Source organism: Hyperolius riggenbachi, chromosome 10 (genome assembly GCF_040937935.1).
Source record: "Hyperolius riggenbachi isolate aHypRig1 chromosome 10, aHypRig1.pri, whole genome shotgun sequence".
Classification (NCBI taxonomy): Eukaryota; Metazoa; Chordata; class Amphibia; order Anura; family Hyperoliidae; genus Hyperolius; species Hyperolius riggenbachi.
In genome coordinates, this window is record NC_090655.1 from 247,794,751 (window position 1) to 247,810,303 (window position 15,553).

General features: G+C 50.0%; 5 protein-coding genes across 5 annotated transcripts in view; 2 read left to right on the plus strand and 3 right to left on the minus strand.

Annotated features, from left to right (window-relative positions):
- Positions 1-758: 758 nt before the first annotated feature.
- Positions 759-15,553, minus strand: part of LOC137535146 (uncharacterized) — a 49,901-nt gene continuing 35,106 nt past the window's right edge. Inside the window, exons 3-5 of the mRNA XM_068256961.1 lie at positions 4,111-4,441; positions 1,838-1,900; positions 759-1,023 (exon numbers count right to left, since the gene is read on the minus strand). Of these exons, the coding sequence (XP_068113062.1) occupies positions 759-1,023; positions 1,838-1,900; positions 4,111-4,441 (659 nt within the window). The remainder of the gene's footprint in view (positions 1,024-1,837; positions 1,901-4,110; positions 4,442-15,553) is intronic.
- On the minus strand, positions 6,013-6,412 carry LOC137535173 (histone H2B 1.1-like). The gene has a single exon (XM_068256986.1). It carries the CDS (start codon positions 6,410-6,412, stop codon positions 6,032-6,034), a length of 381 nt encoding a protein of 126 aa, XP_068113087.1. The 3' UTR covers positions 6,013-6,031.
- LOC137535820 (histone H2A type 2-B-like) lies at positions 7,632-8,024 on the plus strand. The gene has a single exon (XM_068257712.1). It carries the CDS (start codon positions 7,632-7,634, stop codon positions 8,022-8,024), a length of 393 nt encoding a protein of 130 aa, XP_068113813.1.
- Positions 12,319-12,711, minus strand: LOC137535821 (histone H2A type 2-B). The gene has a single exon (XM_068257713.1). It carries the CDS (start codon positions 12,709-12,711, stop codon positions 12,319-12,321), a length of 393 nt encoding a protein of 130 aa, XP_068113814.1.
- Positions 13,121-13,501, plus strand: LOC137535172 (histone H2B-like). Its single transcript, XM_068256985.1, has one exon. The coding sequence runs from the start codon at positions 13,121-13,123 to the stop codon at positions 13,499-13,501; it is 381 nt and encodes a 126-aa protein (XP_068113086.1).

Sequence of the window (15,553 nt, forward strand, 5' to 3'; positions counted from 1 at the left end):
ACACGCGCCTAGATCGCTCACGCACGATATGCACTCCTTGTCCTGCAATAAAGATTACCGCCGAGAATGACGTGCCGCCGTCATGTAATCTCTGCAGCGAGCATCTCCCACCTGTTATTCAGGAAGAAGGAGGCACTCCACAGGCTTGAACTTGCGTTCGGTTTATTGCATGTCGTTACACTACATGTTTCTGGCTCCGACACGCTAACGACATGCAATAAACCGAACGCAAGTTCAAGCCTGTGGAGTGCCTCCTTCTTCCTGAATACAAGTATCACTTTGTGGTGCAGGGGTGGTGTACCTGCATGGAGGAGTGCACCGGCACCAGCTCTCCCTGCTTAGGATTGAGCCGATGAGCCGGGTTCAGTCGTTTATTATACTGGATCTCCCACCTGTTACTCCAGCATCCATCTGTCTCCGGTCGTACAGCATCCGTCGGGGAACTCAGGGCTGCTTCCAACTACTGGAAGAACTTTCTCTAGGCAGTCACCCTCCCCTGCAATTATCCTGTGAAGTCACTATTTAGATGAATAAGCAGCAGTTACCGGGCTGCATAGTATAGCTCTCTAGAATCTATCTGCTCGGGTCTCCGCATCTTTCAGCGGAATCCCGATAGAAGCAACAATACCCGCTATTAGTGCGCAACTTCTATAGCAATGCTACTTCATAAACTAATAAGATAACATGACAGCACTTTTATGGATAAAGTGGGTGGCCCTGAAAAGGACCTTTTGTTCAATAATGAGAATTGGATATGCTTATCCCCCGAAGCCGTAGAGGGTGCGCCCCTGGCGCTTGAGGGCGTACACCACATCCATGGCGGTGACCGTCTTCCTCTTGGCGTGCTCGGTGTAGGTGACGGCGTCCCGGATGACGTTCTCCAGGAAAACCTTCAGCACTCCGCGGGTCTCCTCATAGATGAGGCCGGAGATGCGCTTGACACCCCCTCTGCGGGCCAGGCGGCGGATGGCGGGCTTAGTGATGCCCTGGATGTTATCCCGGAGCACCTTCCTGTGCCGCTTGTAGTGTTGTCCGGATCATGAACGATTCGGATCTTTGATCCGAATCTATTTAATGAGTCGATCATCCGAATCATCAAAATGAACGATTCGGATCGCAAAAGGGGCGGGGCCAGGAGCGACACGCCCCCTCTCAACGGGCAGCGGGGTCCTGGAAGCAGAGCTGAGATGGATCGCTCTGTTGGATGGGAGGCAGCCTTGCAGGGACAGCAGGTAGATAAGAGAGAGGGGACATGGGTGCCACTGCCAGATATGTGTAGAGCACACATACTGGCTGAAACGTGCTTCTCATTATAGGCTGGCTGTTCCGTAGTTGTACACAGTGATCACATTGGAAGCTTTTGGCTCAGCACAGCTCAGTAACTTTGCAGGCACTGTGATTGCAGGGCAAAATGATCCTCCTCCACTCGGCACTAAACAGCTGCACTTATCTTCGGGGAATGCTTTCCTTCACTGTGTGACGTTTGCATGGAAAGTACACAGATGAGCATATAGGTGAAATAAATACATGTAAAGCATATGATTGCAGCATGTGGGTATTGTGTGCACAAACATTTCTGCTCTCTGCTCGTCCCTCCTCCCTTCTCTGTCCACTCCCTGCCCTCTGTCCATCTTCTCCCCTTCTCTCTGTGTGTCCACCCCCCTCCCCTTCTCCTGTCCACAGCAGGGAAAGACCTGTCCTGCTAGTCATCTCACCCCGAATGCTTCGGTAGTAAAATGATCCGAGATTCGGATCAAAGATCCGGATCTTTTCAATGATCCGATTCGAATCATCCGGATCATTGAAAAGATCCGAACTTCCCATCTCTAGCCGCTTGGCGCCTCCTTTCCCGAGTCCCTTCCCGCCCTTTCCTCGGCCAGACATGATAGCGATACTTCCTCTTTGCTCGAAAAACGAACTGATCTGTGTGTTGCAGCCTCCTCGCCTCTTATACATCCTGGGCGGACCTCGGAGGAGACTGCAGTGGAAAGGGCGGGGCCGATTTTCCAGTTTCAAATGCAAACTCATAAGCGGCTTTTGCCGCGCAACCCTTTGAATGAAAGTAAATCATTGATTCTGCACAAGCATGAAAAGCTTGTCTTTCTCATCGTACCTCCAAATAGACTGACATTTTCTTTTGTTTTTTTTATCTATACTGTGGACATTCCGATAAATCCCAATAAACGATTATCCGTTTATTTCTCAGGATTACGTTTCTCATCCACCGTGTTCTGGAATTCACTTTTTCAGATAAGTTTGCAACTCGCCGAGCACTCGCAGAACACTGCCAGCTCCGTTGTACAGAATAGGTCACGGACCGTTAAACTGGCGGAATGGGGATAAAACGTTACAGCCCACAGAATATCGGCGGGAAATTTGAAATTACATCTTCTCTGCTCAACCAATCAAAGCTCCAGACGCTTATAGGAATGCCAAGAAAGTATTCATTCAGTTTGCTAGCTTAAGATGTTTCTATGTACAGATTAGTTGTATTAAATAAACGTCAGATATATCAAAATTACACCCACATTTCCTAGGTAATTATAAAACTTAAAGAGAACCGGAACTGAAAATAAAAAGTCAAAATAACTATACACGGGTCATACTTGCCGCCTGTATAGTCTACTACTCAATCTATTTCTCCTCTCCTGTGTCCCATTTGTCCACTGTGATCAAACGAATTTGCTGTCCTTCATTTTGAAAATGGCCGTTACCCCATAACAGCTTCCCGTTCAGCACACTGTTAAAATATCCCCCACTTGAGCCATAGGGAAACATGGACATGACCTTGCTCATTCAGTTGTAACTGACAGCAACTGGTATAGTTCAGTTCTGACAAAATATAGTCAGAACTGGAAGGGATCACTATAAGAAGAAAATGGCGAGCTTCTGAGAGGAACTGACAGAGGTTAGTATGTAATATTCATTTACAGCCTGGTCATTTTTTTTTTAAATTTTACTCGCTTCAGGTTCCCTTTAATGAGGATTTTTTTTTTTAAAGAGAATCTGTATTGTTAAAATCGCACAAAAGTAAACATACCAGTGCGTTAGGGGACATCTCCTATTGCCCTCTGTCACAATTTCGCCGTTCCTCGCCGCATTAAAAGTGGTTAAAAACAGTTTTAAAAAGTTTGTTTATAAACAAACAAAATGGCCACCAAAACAGGAAGTAGGTTGATGTACAGTATGTCCACACATAGAAAATACATCCATACACAAGCAGGCTGTATACAGCCTTCCTTTTGAATCTCAAGAGATCATTTGTGTGTTTTTCCCCCCTGCAGCTTTCACTGAAGTGGCTGTTTCTTCCTGCAGAGTGCAGACAGCTCTGCCTGTGTCTGTAATTCTTCAGTATGTGAAAGCCCAGCCAGCTCAGAGGACGATTTATCCAGCTTGTAAAAGAGAAGAGAGAAGCTGCCCTAATCTAAACAACACACAGGCAGTGTGCAGAGAGGGGCCTGGAGGGGGGAGATGCATCACAGAACCACAACACTGAAGAACTTGGCAGCCTTCCAGACACAGGCTGACAAGTCTGACAAAAGAGAGATAAGTTGATTTATTACAGAGATGGTGATAGTAGAACGTGCTGCAGTAAGCCAGATCACATTAGAATAGCTTTTGGAACTTGTAGGATGATAAAAAACAGGATGCAATTTTTGTTACGGAGTCTCTTTAAGTCAAATTGCGTCATGATTGAACACAGATGTGATAACATTTATATGGTCCCTTTAACGCCAATACATGTGCACTTCACTATACGCCGCTGTGTAGGCTAAGGGAATACAAACTTTTTTTTACGTGGCCAATCGGAAGACAGAACCATTACGTACTGGATTGTGGCGGCTCTCCAGCTGTATCCTATCCAACTGGTATACTAATACGGACGTTTTTAATATCACTGGAGCAAGAACGAGAGAAAACCAATGTACACCGATATCTGCGACATTACAGCTCTGTATGGAGAATGTGGGGTGGCTCTGAAAAGAGCCTTTGTGTTCTGTGGGGGATACTAATAGAATATGAGGCGCTTATGCCCTCTCGCCGCGGATCCTGCGGGCCAGCTGGATGTCTTTGGGCATGATGGTGACCCTCTTGGCGTGGATGGCGCACAGGTTGGTGTCCTCGAAGAGCCCCACCAGATAAGCCTCGCTGGCCTCCTGCAGAGCCATGACGGCCGAGCTCTGGAAGCGCAGGTCGGTCTTGAAGTCCTGGGCGATCTCCCGCACCAGGCGCTGGAAGGGCAGCTTGCGGATCAGCAGCTCGGTGGATTTCTGGTAGCGGCGGATCTCTCGGAGAGCCACTGTACCGGGCCGGTAGCGGTGAGGCTTTTTCACTCCTCCGGTGGCCGGGGCGCTCTTCCGGGCGGCTTTGGTGGCCAGCTGCTTGCGGGGAGCTTTCCCTCCGGTGGACTTGCGGGCGGTCTGCTTGGTTCTGGCCATCGCTCAGGCAATAGTCTCTATTCACTTGCGGAAATAGAATGAGGAGAGCGGCCGGGAAGCGTCATTTTATACAGCCCAAGCCTCTCTGTCATTGGCCACGCCCTCTACATGGTGACGCGATACACCGCGGAGAGCCAATAATCATTTACATAGCAACCTGTACTGTGTGTCTGCCTCATGTTGCCCACGATCCAATCACCGGGCTGCCTCCTAATAACCCCGCCCAGAGCAGCCAATGACTGACCGTAAAAATGATCCCCAATCACCGACTCACAGCACGCCCTCTGCCATGCTAATTCCCATTTATAAGCGTCGTGGCTTCTGATTGGCCGGGGTGATCGGGAGCTTTTGATTGATTGGCTTTCGCTGAATATTTGTTATTTTTTCAATTGTCCCTCCACAAATGGCTTTGTTACAGCATCCCGCCATTATACTGATTTTACCTGGTTTTGTTCCATGTATTGCATTTTCTATACTATTCTATACTATTTATATATGTAAAAGCGGAAAGTAATAGAGGTAGACGAGTCACGTTTCTCTGCTTTAGATCTGCATTTTACACGTATGTGCATCACTCTGTATCATGATAGCGGATCGGCCAGGCTGGTGATTACCGGTAATTATTGAGAGGGAGACGGATTAGGATTCCTGAAATCTCCCTCCCCCTTTGCGGGGCAGTAACAAGTCTCCTCGCTCCACACACGGACCGACCTAAGCGTTCTAGAACTCTGGGAATCGGGATTAGTTCCGCTGCAGTGACCGGATGTCTCAGCAGATCGGATATCTAGGTGGTTTCTCGTTCACCATTTATCAAATTCACCGCGATGCCTTTTATTATATGTTCTTGTTAATATCAAACTTATAAGATGTATATTTTTATGGAAGATGTGCTTGAAAGCGGTCATTTCTAATGTGGCGACTGAGCTTTAAGTGATATATTTACAGCTTTCAAACCACCACCATCCATGCAGCCCAATATAATTTTATTTCCTAGTATTATGCAATACGTAGTTAGAGACGTCACCCTATCTGTCCGGATTGGCTGTTCCTACCACAACACCACAGGATAGATTCTGTAGATAAATTGCACGAAGTCTCAGTAATCTCTGCCATCTGCTTCTCTGAAAAAAAAAATGCGGCTGAAACGTTACAGCAACCGGGATAATGTAGATCTACATAACTGGCAGTGGAGAGTGATACGTATGGACCTGTACACCATGCGCAGGAAGACTGATACGTACAGAGGTCTCCTATATTCTATATATACTGGAATTGCTACTAAAAATACCGCAGACTAAACTTTCATCACTACAGATCCGATCCAGAAATACGGATTTATAAATCAGATCCACGCGGCTAGAGATCGATAACCTCGGTGTGAGAATCCCCTCTTCCTGCTCACATCACTGAACCCTGTACTGTCACTACTACACATGCAAATGTATAGAATAACTGCATAATGAATGTGTGCTGACTCTTAGAACACTAAGATTTATAAACCGCATATAACAGCAGCACATAGCCCTGCAGTGAATGAGTGGGTGGCTCTGAAAAGAGCCTTTGGGTTTCCTGTGTAGTCGGGTGAGAGGAGATTACTTGGCGCTGGTGTACTTAGTGACGGCCTTGGTGCCCTCGGACACGGCGTGCTTGGCCAGCTCTCCCGGCAGCAGCAGGCGGACGGCGGTCTGGATCTCCCGGGAGGTGATGGTGTGGCGCTTGTTGTAATGAGCCAGGCGGGAAGCTTCCCCGGCAATGCGCTCGAAGATGTCATTGACGAAGGAGTTCATGATGCTCATGGCCTTGGAGGAGATGCCGGTGTCGGGGTGCACCTGCTTCAGCACCTTGTACACGTAGATGGCGTAGCTCTCCTTCCTGGTCTTCCTGCGCTTCTTGCCGTCCTTCTTCTGAGTCTTGCTCACCGCTTTCTTAGAGCCCTTCTTGGGCGCCGGGGCGGACTTGGCTGGTTCAACCATAGCTGCGGATTCTCAGTAACTCTGCAGAGTGCGGAGACACTAGTGTTGTCCTGATCATGAACGATTCGGATCTTTGATCCGAATCTATTTTATGAGTCGATCATCCGAATCATCAAAATGAACGATTCGGATCGCAAAAGGGGCGGGGCCAGGAGCGACACGCCCCCTCTCAGCGGGTAGCGGGGTCTTGGAAGCAGAGAGCAGAGATGGATCGCTCTGTTGGATGAGAGCCAGCCTTGCAGGGAGACAGGTAGATGAGAGAGAGGGGACATGGGTGCCACTTGCCAGATATGTGTAGAGCACACATACTGGCTATAACGTGCTGCCCATTATAGGCTGGCTGTTCCGTAGTGCTGCACAGTAAACACATTGGAAGCTTTTGGCTCAGCACAGCTCAGTAACTTTGCAGACAGTGTGATTGAAAGGCAATATAATCCTCCTGCACTCGGCACTAAACAGCTGCACTTATCTTCTGGGAATGCTTTCTTTCACTGTGCGACCTTTTCTTTCAAAGTGTACAGATGAACATATAGGTGAAATATATGTAAAGCATATGACTTCAGCATGTGGGTATTAGGTGCAAACATTTCTGCTCTCTGCTCGTCCCTCCTCCTTTCTCTGTCCACTCCCTGCCCTCTGTGCATCTTCTCCCCTTCTCTGTGTGTCCACCCCCCTCCCCTTCTCCTGTCCACAGACCTGTCCTGCTGTTCATTTCACCCCCCGAATGCTTCCGGTAGTATAATGATCCGAGATTCGGATCAAAGATCCAGATCTCTTCAATGATCCGATTCGAATCATCCGGATCATTGAAAAGATCCGAACTTCCCATCTCTAGGAGACACAATGAGGAGCAGCGCCGCCTCCCCTCCTTATATAGGCGGCCTATGCTAATCAGGCTGCAGGAGAGCCGGCTCACACTACTGGATAGCGTCACTAGCGCCGCCTGATGACCGTCCCTTATAGCTGATTGGTTGTAAGAGTGTGACTTGCATAGTGATGCACGCAACAAACAACTCCAGATGCAATTAGCTGCAAAAGTACAGAGCCCCACCCCGGCATTTGCTGATTAGTGGATAACCAGACTCTCACGCTATTGGCTGAGTTGAATAGAAGCCAATCAGGCGGCAGCGCGGGGCGGGCAGCAGAGTATATAGGGCAGGAGGAGGGGCGGGTTGGGTTATTCTCGTGTTGGAGAGTTAACTGTATCCCTGAAGTTATCATGTCCGGAAGAGGCAAACAAAGCGGCAAGGCTCGTGCCAAGGCCAAGACTCGCTCCTCCCGGGCCGGCCTGCAGTTCCCAGTCGGCCGTGTTCACCGTCTGCTGAGGAAGGGCAACTATGCGGAGCGGGTGGGGGCCGGAGCTCCGGTCTATCTGGCCGCAGTGCTGGAGTATCTGACCGCTGAGATCCTGGAGCTGGCTGGTAACGCCGCCCGGGACAACAAGAAGACCCGCATCATCCCCCGCCACCTGCAGCTGGCCGTGCGCAACGACGAGGAGCTCAACAAGCTGCTGGGTGGGGTGACCATCGCCCAGGGGGGCGTCCTGCCCAACATCCAGGCCGTGCTGCTGCCCAAGAAGACCGAGAGCCACAAGGCCGCCAAGAGCAAGTAATTCCCTGCAGCTAAAGAGATCGCACAGAACACCACAAAGGCTCTTTTCAGAGCCACCTACACTGTCTGCTAAAGAGCCTGATGCGCATTATTTTTTACTGCATACGTTGCAGAGACGTGTCCCTTAATTCTGTAACCAAAAGTACACCCCCTGTGTTAGAGGCCGAAACTAATGTAACATACAAAAAACAAAAATTTGCTTTCATAAAACAGAAAGAATTTGCGATAATTCAGGTTGGAGTGAGCTCGAGATGTCTCCCAGAGCACCACTGCTGAATATATGCAAATTAACCATTGTTAATGTAACACAGAACAGTTTCATTCCATAGATAGAAGTCCCGCTCCATCTCTGCCACATACGTTATAATCGGGTCAGAGCGATTCCCAGACTGGCAGTACACGCGTTCTTGTTACAGATAGTACAGTAACTTCCTCCCAATCTGCACGCGGAGCACTGCAGCCTGCAGAAAGCACGTGTATAAGCGCTGTTAGCAACAGGCAATAGAGAGCATCAGATCCATATACGGTGCTGGGAACGTTTCTCTGCTGGTTGGATCTTAACGGGCTTGTTTCAATTAAGAGAATTGTATTTTAGGTAGGTAGTACAAAACCTATTTATCTGATTCGCTAGCTGGAGGGCAATATTCTGGCACTGCTATTGGCTGATGATCGACGCTTCTGTACTGTAGCTGTGATTGGTGGAGACAGAGCAGCTGATATTTTCCAAATTTGCCGCCGAATTTCCTCAGGACAGCCGGGATGGGGGTGCGACTCTGCTTTGTGGCATCATGCCAGCTCACAGCTCCTCCATAAACGATACGGCAGGTTTGTGTTAGTAATAGCAGGTGTACCGACGAAATAACCTACCCGTCAAATCTTCCTACATTCACTGACAAAGGGCGGGAGGGGATAGTAAAGTCTACTGGATGTAGGTTAAATTGTTGGAGCTAGACAATTCAGCATTTGCTATACATTGCCAAGCGTTTAAAAAATGTTCTGTCATTGAACAATTTAAAATATTCAAGTATATTGTAAATGTAATATTCCGATTATGAAGCAATGGGCATGCTATTCTCCCCGCATCGGGGGAAGGGGTTGGGCTCTTTTCCACTATGAAACGCGATCACGGTTGCGATCGCAATCGCGTTTCAATTTCCATTATGCGATTGCTATTGAGCTACTATACTCATTATAGTACAGCTCAATCGCATACAAAACACGGCAGGACGACGATTGCGCTTTGGCCAAAATCGCATCGCACTAATGGAAATTGCTGCTGCAGTTTCCATTAGTTTAATGTACCATGCGATTTGCGATCAGAAGCAAATCGCAGGGTAGTGGAAAAAGTAAGACTCACCTCATAGAAACTGCCCTGTCATTAACATCAGAAACACAATGCAGCCGTGCACCCTTCTACATGCAGTGGAGAGGGCTTTGACTACGAACGTGACTTGCTTCAACGAAGTCACCCAGTCCTTGCACATGTGGTGGAAATGCTTGGAAAATAGCCTCATTGCACATCGGTTAAAATACAGTGCTGCCACCCTGTGGAATACATACAACCTTACATTTACCTCTCTACTGTATTACACGGATGCTCTAAGTAGTGTTGGGCGAACAGTGTTCGCCACTGTTCGGGTTCTGCAGAACATCACCCTGTTCGGGTGATGTTCGAGTTCGGCCGAAAACCTGGTGGTGTTCGGCCAAACTGTTCGGGGTTCGCCCGAACTGTTGAATGCATGGCCGAACATGGCCGAACAGGGCCCCTGTTCGGCCGAACAGGGCCCTGTTCGGCCGAATACTGCCCCCCTATGGGGTCGCAGGCATAAGGGGGGAGCATGCCCCGGTCGCGGGGGGGGTCGGAAATTCCCCCCACCCCCTCCGCTAGCGCTCCCCCCTCTGCCCGCTTCCCCATAAAAAAAGTTATAGTACCTGGTGCCTGGCAGTGGAGTGAGGAGGAGGAGGAGGAGTCCGAGTAGCAGAGTGGCGTTGAGGCCGGGCAGCGGGCGGTTCGGGCGGTTCAGCGCTAGTACCTTGTGGTACTTCCGCCCTTTCTCTGACCTCACGTCCTCTGCGTGATGACGCATACGAGGGTACGCGTGATGCGTACCCTCGTATGCAGAGGACGTGAGGTCAGAGAAAGGGCGGAAGTACCACAAGGGTACTAGCGCTGAACCGCCCGCTGCCCGGCCTCAACGCCACTCTGCTACTCGGACTCCTCCGTCTCCTCCTCACTCCACTGCCAGCCACCAGGCACCAGGTACTATAACTTTTTTTATGGGGAAGCGGGCAGAGGGGGGAGCGCTAGCGGAGGGGGTGGGGGGAATTTCTGACCCCCCCCGCGACCGGGGCATGCTCCCCCCTTATGCCTGCGACCCCATAGGGCCCCCATGTTCGGGGGTCCCATTGACTTCCATTGAGTTCGGCGTTCGGGCCGAACATGCCGAACATCTGGCCCATGTTCGGCCCGAACCCGAACATCCAGGTGTTCGCCCAACACTAGCTCTAAGGCCCGGTTCACATTAGCGTTCGCTATCCGGATTTTCCGGAACTGATCCGGCTTGCATACTGTACAAACGAAACGTACGTTCCGCATAGCAATGTAAAGTCTATGCGGACGTTCACACGTGTCCGTTCCGTACAGTACGGAGCCGGATCGGATCCGGACTCTTTTCCAACATGCGCTATTTTTTGGGTCCGGATCTCCGGCCCACGCACCCGGACCGGAGCCGGACCTGAGCCTGACAGCACCATCAGGAACACAGAAACCAATGGGGAACGGAAGGCACAGAACACACTGCCTACAAAAACCTGACGTTCTACCCCACTTCCTATGCGTATCCAAGCGGCCATTTCGGATGGGGACACATGGGCCAAGCATGTCTGGAGTGGAGCAGCAGTGACAGACGTGCTGGAGCTGTTTGGCAGAATGTCGGAGGTGGAGGTGAGGCCTACAGCGGAGGAACCTGATTCTACCAGGTGCACCTTCTGCTGACCCCAACCGTACGGTTCTGATCAGGATCGGGTCCGTTTATTTTCCAAAACGCAAGTGTGAATGGGGCCTAACGAAAATCAAGGTAAATATTCTGTACATGCACAAGGAGCTACAATAGCGGGTTTTGTAGAGGCATTGCTAGCGTTTAAAGATGTTTTCGATGTCATTTAACGATTTGGTTAAGAGTTTTATATTGTAAAAGTAATATTGAGATCATGAAGCAATGTGTTGTTGCCTTTCGAACGTCTTAAATTTGGAGGGAACTGACACAAAGGCAGTGCGAGGCAAAAACAATGTATCATTTCTATTGCAGTGTTCTTTCCTGTATCTTCCTTTTGATGCACCGCTGCCACCATGCGGGGAATAAGAGAACATGACTCTAGTACCTTGCTTTGTATTGGTTCCCTCCACACTTCAGACTTTCCATTGCTTCAGTATCTGAATATTAATTATACAATATAATATTTTTAACCAAATCGTTATGACCTCGAGAGAACACGCTTAGCAATGGTGCACTGCTTTGAGCTGTCCCTCTAAGATCCCCCCTCCCTTTGTAGTGAGCGACGGGCCGGCACAGCATCAAATAATGCCACAAAGCTGTCCTGAGGAAATTCGGCGGAAAATATGAAAATAGCAACTGCTCTGCCTTCACCAATCACAGCAACAGAAGCTTCTCCCATCAGCCAAAATATCACTCTCCAGACATTTAGTGTGTAGATAAATATGCTATATGGTTTGTACTACACAATTTTATCTGGTGAAGAGGAACGTTCCCAGCACCGTATATGGCCTGCTTTCTGATACACACGTGCTCTCTATGCTGCTTATATGGCTGTGCATTGGAAGGAAGTTATTGTACAGCCGCATTACATTCCGTCTGTAACAAGAAAACGTGTAACTGGCCAGTCACGAGAATCCCTCTGATCTGCTTATTACGAATTTGACTGCTAGGGAACATTACTCCCATCTACGAAACGCAGCGATCGTTTTCTACTTTACGTTATGTGCCAATTCGCGATGTACTTCTAATTCTTTACTAGAATGAAATGCATGCATGAATCCCTGATCCGATCATGTGGCACATATGGAGCGGGACTTCTAAGGAATGAAACTGTTCTGAATGTTACATTAGTTTCGGCCTGTAACACAAGGGGTGTACTTTTTGTTGGGTACAGAATAAAGCGACACGTCTCTGCATCGCATGCAGTAAAAATAATGCGCATCAGGCTCTTAAGCAGACAGTGTGGGTGGCTCTGAAAAGAGCCTTTGTGTTCTGTGCGATCTCTTTAGCTGCAGTGAGTTACTTGCTCTTGGCGGCCTTGTGGCTCTCGGTCTTCTTGGGCAGCAGCACGGCCTGGATGTTGGGCAGGACGCCCCCCTGGGCGATGGTCACCCCACCCAGCAGCTTGTTGAGCTCCTCGTCGTTGCGCACGGCCAGCTGCAGGTGGCGGGGGATGATGCGGGTCTTCTTGTTGTCCCGGGCGGCGTTACCAGCCAGCTCCAGGATCTCAGCGGTCAGATACTCCAGCACTGCGGCCAGATAGACCGGAGCTCCGGCCCCCACCCGCTCCGCATAGTTGCCCTTCCTCAGCAGACGGTGAACACGACCGACTGGGAACTGCAGCCCGGCCCGGGAGGAGCGAGTCTTGGCCTTGGCACGAGCCTTGCCACCTTGTTTGCCTCTTCCGGACATGATGACTTCAGGGATACAGATAAATCTCCAACACGAGAATAAACGAATCCGCCCCTCCTCCTGCCCTATATACTCTGCTGCCCGCCCCGCGCTGCCACCCGGTTGGCTGCTATTCAACTCAGCCAATAGCGTGAGAGTCTGGTTATTCAGCAAATACCGGGCGGGGCTCTGTACTTTTGCAGCCAATTGCATCCGGCGTTGTTTGTTGCGTGCATCACTATGCAAGTCACACTCTTGCAACCAATCAGCTATAAGGGACGGTCATCAGGCGGCGCTAGTGCCGGTATCGAATAGTGTGAGCCGGCTCTTCTGCAGCCTGATTAGCATAGGCGGCCTATATAAGGAGGGGAGGCAGCGCAGCGCCTCATTGGGTCTCCGCACTCTGCAGAGTTACTAAGAATCATCAGCTATGGTTGAACCAGCCAAGTCCGCTCCGGCGCCCAAGAAGGGCTCTAAGAAAGCGGTGAGTAAGGTGCAGAAGAAGGACGGCAAGAAGCGCAGGAAGACCAGGAAGGAGAGCTACGCCATCTACGTGTACAAGGTGCTGAAGCAGGTGCACCCCGACACCGGCATCTCCTCCAAGGCCATGAGCATCATGAACTCCTTCGTCAATGACATCTTCGAGCGCATCGCCGGGGAAGCTTCCCGCCTGGCTCATTACAACAAGCGCCACACCATCACCTCCCGGGAGATCCAGACCGCCGTCCGCCTGCTGCTGCCGGGAGAGCTGGCCAAGCACGCCGTGTCCGAGGGCACCAAGGCCGTCACCAAGTACACCAGCGCCAAGTAATCGCCTCTCACCCGACTACAGTACACAGGAAACCCAAAGGCTCTTTTCAGAGCCACCCACTCATTCACTGCAGGGCTATGTATTGATATGTTAAATGTGCCGTTTATTAGTGTTTCGTTCTAAGAGCCACTCAATATTCACTATGCGGCTTTTCTGTACATTCACGTACGTGCTGTATAGGGAGGGGTGCAGTACAGGGTTAGTGAGCAGGGAGGTGGATTCTCACACCGAGGTTACCGAACTCCTCTAGCCGCGTGGATTTGACTTTACTATTTCTGAATCGGATCAGGGGATTTTTAGTGATGTATTAGTTTCTCCTGCAGTATTTAGTAACCATTCCAGTACACGTTAGAATCTTAGAGCTACCGCAGTCTTCCTGAGAATACACTAGTTTTCTCCTGTCTCCAGCCATAGATCCCGGTCGCTGTGATATTTCAGCCGCAATTTATTCAGAGAAGCAGATAGCGGGGATGGCCAGCGACAGGACTTCTCGTGCATTTCTCTATAGAAGTAGAATCCATCCTGACGGGTCTGTGCAGCTGGTGGGGTTGTTGTAGAAATGGCCCATCCGGACAGATAGGGTGACGTCTCTAAATAATACGTATTGCATAATACTATGAAATAAAGCTATATAATGGGGTGCATGGACGCTGGTGGTTGGAAAGTTGTAATTGTATCACTAAAGCGCATTAGAAATGACCGCTCTCAGCAGATTCCCAGAGTTCTAGAACGCTCAGACCGTGTGTGGAGCGAGGAGACTCATTACTGCCCCGACTGACGCCCCGCACAGGACAGGAGGATGGAGATTGCAGGTCCCCTAAACTGTCTTCCTGACAAGAAGTAATCACCAGCCTAGCCTGTGTCTTGCATTACGCGATACAGAGTGATGCACATGTATGTAAAATACAGATCTTCTGCAGAGACACGTGGCTCATCTGCCTCTATTTCCTTTTCACTTAGTAGATATATAAATTAAATAGTATCTTTTTAAGATGATAGACAGTTCAATACGTAGGAACAAAATCAGTCAACATCGTATAATTTCAGTCTCAGGTAATAAAGCAATTTTGTGGCGGGATAATTGAAAAATAACAAATGTTCTGCAGTAGCCAATCCATTAAAAGCTCCCGATCACCCCGGCCAATCAGAAGCCACGGCGCTTATAAATAGGGCTTAACATGGCAGAGTCGGAGAATGGGGATAGTAGGGGGAGTTTTACGGTAAATCATTGACTGCACTGGGCGGGAAGATTAGGAGGAGTCGCCCGGTGATTGGATGTCCCGCCAGCGCGAGGCAGACGCGCAGGCTAATATGGAGATAGAATGTGGATGACAATTGGCTCTCCGCGCTGTCTCCTGTCACCATATAGGGGGCGTGGTGTGAGGCAGCCAATGTCAGAGAGGCGCAGGGTGTATAAAAAGGCTCTTCCCGGCCGCTCTCCTCAGTCTATTCTCGCCTGTGAGACGAATCAGCCGATTGAGCGATGGCCAGAACCAAGCAGACCGCCCGCAAGTCCACCGGAGGGAAAGCTCCCCGCAAGCAGCTGGCCACCAAAGCCGCCCGGAAGAGCGCCCCGGCCACCGGAGGAGTGAAGAAGCCTCACCGCTACCGGCCCGGTACAGTGGCTCTCCGAGAGATCCGCCGCTACCAGAAATCCACCGAGCTGCTGATCCGCAAGCTGCCCTTCCAGCGCCTGGTGCGGGAGATCGCCCAGGACTTCAAGACCGACCTGCGCTTCCAGAGCTCGGCCGTCATGGCTCTGCAGGAGGCCAGCGAGGCTTATCTGGTGGGGCTCTTCGAGGACACCAACCTGTGCGCCATCCACGCCAAGAGGGTCACCATCATGCCCAAAGACATCCAGCTGGCCCGCAGGATCCGCGGCGAGAGGGCATAAGCACGTCATACATTGTCACCCACACTACAAAGGCTCTTTTCAGAGCCACCCCACATTCTCCATACAGAGCTGTATTGCAGCAGTTGGATAGCATGTTTATTAACATTCTCATCGTTCTAAAGTAATATACAATACCCGCAGTAGCATAACAGTTGGCT